This window comes from Sphaerulina musiva (assembly GCF_000320565.1).
Source record: "Sphaerulina musiva SO2202 unplaced genomic scaffold SEPMUscaffold_14, whole genome shotgun sequence".
NCBI lineage: Eukaryota > Fungi > Ascomycota > Dothideomycetes > Mycosphaerellales > Mycosphaerellaceae > Sphaerulina > Sphaerulina musiva.
In genome coordinates, this window is record NW_016017396.1 from 2,373 (window position 1) to 7,347 (window position 4,975).

A 4,975-nucleotide genomic window follows, 5' to 3' on the forward strand; every position below is an offset into this window, starting at 1 on the left:
CCGGAAACTTTGCGTCTTTATTAACTCGAGCTCTTAAAGGTTCGAGCAGTTTATCGACCTATAGAAAGAGATGCTTTAAAAGAAGGAGCTATTTGTAAAGCACCGTCGGTAGAATAGCGTTCAAGATCGGATCCTAAGGGTCGTTCAAGACGTAAAGATAAGGTAGTCCTTAACAACGTTAATACTCGATCGCTTCAGTAGACTGCAAAGAGTTATCGAATCTTATATCGATCGACTCGACCTAAGTAAAGATATAGGTATCGATTCCGAAGAGTAGCAAAGGGTTAAGTACCTTATCGACCTTACGAAACCATTCGTAGCGGCGATAGCAACGATCGGAACAACGAAAGGTCCGACTATCTACCTTGTCCTCGTATACTATAACCAGCTTTTCGATATTCTAGAGGAGGCGATAAAGCGACTCAAGAATAAGAGGATACCTTGGAAGAAGGATATATATTAGGTATATAAGGCTGCTTAGGCTAAGCTTAAGAAATATTATCGAGATACCTAGGATCGATTTAGCGATTACTACGGTATTAGTGTCCTCCTTACCCCCTGCCTTAAGCGGAAGTTCTAGGTACGCGATGACTTCGGGGATAAAAGCTACTACGAGTATTACGAGGGTAAGCTAAGAACAGAGTAGGAGAAGAGCTATCGTCTATTATCGAGCACTTCTACCTACGAGTTACGTAGTAGAAGTAGTCGGTATAAGGGCTAGATCGACTTTACTCTTAGTAGGAGTGTAGAGTCTTCTTAAACTCAACGACGTAGCACTCGTAAGGGTAACGAGCTTGCCGACTATCTAGACGCCAATATAGATAAAGGGGATCCATTCGAGGTACTAAAGATATAGTCTTCGCTTAAGCCTAAGTACCCTACTCTCGTACTAATAGCGCGGGATATTCTCTATATTCCTGCGGCCGGAGTTAGGTATAAGCGCGATTTCAGTATCGCTCGACACTAAAGTCGTTTTAATCGCTAATACTCCGTATTAACATTCTCTAAACTAATAGTATCCCGTTTCCGCTACTGCGACGATAAGTACGATACTAGAGTTCTTATCGCCTACGAGGCTATAGAGGCTGCTTAAGCGCTTCTTAGTACTCTAACTTTATAGGAGATCCTAAGTAAAGACCGAGAGTAGACAAAAGATCTTATAGAACGGATTAGTAACTTAGATACAATCAGCGATAATAAGGGAGATAGGGTAGAGGAGCTAAGGCGATCGGTACGCCTAAGCTTCAAGCTTACGCAAGAGTGCCTCCGGGATACTACGAGACGATTATAGCGAGCTTGGTTTGAGCTTATATAAAGTTTACCTACCGACTATATTTGCCGACTATAGTGCTTAAGTTTCAAAATATTACAAGCTATAATCTAGCGTATATATTCTTCTATATTTATTCATTCGATCTGACTACTCTCTTTCTCCTCTTATCTATATCGGGCTTATATATAGTTTCTTTTCTAATACCTAGTTCAAATAACTTGCTCTTAGGGCACTCGGTTTCTAGGCTTTTTCTTTCTGTTTACGAAAAATCAATACCTAATAGGTACGCAATACCTACTGGGTATCGTAATACCTACTAGGTTTGTACCCAACCCGATAGGTTAGGTTTACCTAGCTAAATACCTATACCTATTAGGTATTGCTAATACCTAACCTACCCTACATACCTACTAGGGTAGGTTGTACCTATAATGAGGCCTAGGTATACCTAATAGGTATTGCGATAGGTATTATATAAAACCTCTTCTAGATATAGAATAAATATAGTAAGCGCTTCTAGAACAGTAATAAGCCTCGTATATACCGTACTGCCTGAACTCGCTAACAATAGCTGCCGACTATGCCTGCCGACTACGAGAATTAGGAAAAAGCAAATTAATTTAGGAGTTTACAGTAAGTACTTCGACATCTCCTTCTATAGCTAATAATACCTGCCGACTATACCTACCGACTACGAAAATTAGAAAAACCAAATTACTTTAGATCTTAGGCTTATAGTAAATGCTTCAACATCTCCTTCTCTAGCCTAGCTAGAACGCGTATCTAGTGTTTAAACCGACTTTCGGTTACTATATACTGCTGCCTTACTCTCTAGGCCTTACGTATCTCTATTCTTCGCTAGGCCGCTTAGAAAGCCGGCTCCGTCCTTATTAATAATAGGGTCCTTAAACAAGTAGCTCTAAGGATAAAGCGAGCTGAAATTTCTGTCTCTAGTCTGTCTCGTTCGGTAATAGGCTCTTCTATAAGTATACTTAGTATCTTGTCGATACTTCCCCTAGCTACGAATTCTTACGTACCCCGATTATTCGCTTAATCTATAGCTACTGTATACGCTACCCTTGCTATATCCTCTAATTCTGTTATCTCCTCGTTAAACTCCTACTACGACTCCTCTTCTTTATCCTCTCTCTCTATATCTAGTCGACTCTCCTAGAGAGAATTAGGACCCGTCTCCTCCAAATCTAGATAATCGAAAGGATTGTAGTCTTAGCTAAGCGAGATATCTTGATCCTAGGTACCTATATCCTCGTCGCTATACTAAAAATCTGCTTAACTAAGCGGTATACCTAGTTGCCTAAAAGGAAAATCTAAATTCTCGGAAGCTATCTCCTCGTCTTCTTCTTCTTAAGCATTAACATAATCGAGGAGAGCCTAGAGATATTCATCCTCTATCGTTAGGGGTACCGTATTATCGTCCTAAGCATTCTCCTTATTAGCTGGAGGATAACTAGTTTAAACGCTAGGATTAGTATCTAGATCGTATTCCGAGCTCTTATTACCGCTCGAAATTACGATAGTCGCCTACTTCTTACCGTCTGAATCGTTTAAACCCCTATTATCCTAATCGGCGCTAGGAGGATCTTAATCGTTCCCGTCTATCTAGCTACTAGTATCTGTATTATCCTAATCGGCGCTAGAAGGATCTTAATCGTTCCCGTCTGTCTAGCTACTAGTATCTACATTATCCTAATCGGTACTAGGAGGATCTTAATTGTTACCGTCTATCTAGCTACTAGTGTCGCTATTATCCTAATCGGTACTAGGAGGATCTTAATTGTTCCTGTCTGTCTAGCTACCGGTATCGCTATTATCCTAATCGGTACTAGGAGGATCTTGATTATTAGCGTCTATCTAGCTACTAGTACCGGTTTAAGTATCCGTTTAAGCGCTAGGGTTATCGGGATTATCTGAGCTCTCGTCTTCGCTTAAGGACGTAGGAGTCTTCTTTCTCTTCTTCGTAGTCGGCTTCTTTAGAGTTAGCTTCGATTTCGTCTTCTTCGTCTTTGATCGAGGCTTATATATCGTACTCGGGTTAACTAGGCTAGAGCTATAGGGAGCAACTACGTAATTATCTAGCTAGATATTCTACTCCTTTAACAGCCTACGAAGACATTCGAGATCTTTCGCTATTACTATAACTCGCTTATAGTAGATAGCGAGAAGATTAGCTAACGAAAAGACTTTCGTTACTATACTCTCGTACTATTCCTAGAGGATGCCGAGTGCGCTCGCTTAGATCCGTATAGGGAGGTAGTCTTCGGTAAAAAGGATAATAGTATCCCTAACGATACGTACGAACGCGAGCTTTAGGATATAGTTTATAACCTCCGTCTAGCATTTTTTGATCTCCTACAAAGCTCCCTCTAAAAGAAATGTTAGTATATACCGACTATATATACCGACTACGTCTGCCGACTAGGTATACTTACTACCTCTCTTTTTTTGATTTTTCTTTATACCTACGGATAGAAGCCCTTTCCTACCCGTTACGCTAGGGAGTCTCTTTCTAGATATTCGTAGTACCTTTCTAGCGATTGAAAGCTTACGGCGCGCTACAAGTAACGGCGCTATAACGATAGTAGCAGTAGGCGGTATAGTAGGCAGAGTAGTAGGCGGAGTAGTAGGTAGAGTAGTAGGTAGAGCAGTAGGTAGAGGCTAGGAGGGGTTGTAGCGGGTAGGGGGCGGGGGGGGAGGGGGGGGGGTTAATAACCAATGTTAATGTCGTAAGTTAGGTTTTTTTGGAAGTAGGGAATACCTTTGAAGGCGGCGGAATTCAGGGTCTAGGGGCGCGACCAATTAGAAGCGAGGGATTCTTTGTCTACGTAGGGTAGGCACCTGCCGTTTTTGGACAATAGAAGTGAGAAATAGTAAAGTAAGATCGCCGGAAATAGGAAATATTGATATAACGACCGTATAAGCAGTGCCTAGCCCGTAAACAAGAGACCTAGAGATTTATATAGATATAATTAGTATAGGAGACAATATCTTATAGAAGCTCGTTTTCGGGTTATCTTATATATCTAGTACTAATTCTTTAAGTACTAGCCTCGAAAACGATGTTAGGAGTATATAGTTAGTAGACGTAGTCGGCGTATTGCTATAAGATCAAAGCTCGGCACTTGAATTCGCTTCTCCTACGAAGCGCTTCCGAATCTAGCGACAAAGTTTTATATCCTTCTATTGTAAGGTTACCCGTTTTGCGTAAATCGCTAGTATATTAGAGACTTCGAACTCCTATATAAGAAAAGCTTCCGTTGCTTCCTATAAGCAAAGTAGAGCCTTAGCTTGAAAACGGTATATACTATTGCTAGTATTAGTTGCTAAATCTATCGTAATCTCTCGACAAATCCTTAAGAATAGAAGTTAGCGTATTAAAAGCTACCGTAGACTTCTAGTATTTCCTAATTTCTCGGAGAGCGGCTATACTAGCCTTCGTTCGTCTTCTCGCTTTAGGCGCCTTTCGAACAATAGGCTTTTTCTGTAGTCGTTAACTTCCTAGTAGTCTCTTATTACTAGGATAGGTCTTCTATACACTTTTTTCGTACGTCCTAGTCTCCTTACGGCGAGACTTAGTCGAGGAGAAGCTGTATTAGAGAGCTATCGGTCTGATCTATTATAGATAATATATAGCCCCTTTGGTTAAACCGATTACTACCCGTCTCGACTACGCCGCTTAGTCGG

At 40.9% G+C, this 4,975-nt stretch overlaps 1 protein-coding gene across 1 annotated transcript; it reads left to right on the forward strand.

Moving 5' to 3' along the window:
* Positions 1 to 277: 277 nt before the first annotated feature.
* Positions 278 to 463, forward strand: SEPMUDRAFT_55145 (uncharacterized protein; the record flags this gene model as incomplete). The annotated part of the gene is made up of 1 exon (XM_016909334.1): positions 278 to 463. A coding segment is annotated over one exon (186 nt), but the record flags the coding sequence as incomplete, so codon positions are not given.
* Between the last annotated feature and the right edge of the window lie 4,512 nt (positions 464 to 4,975).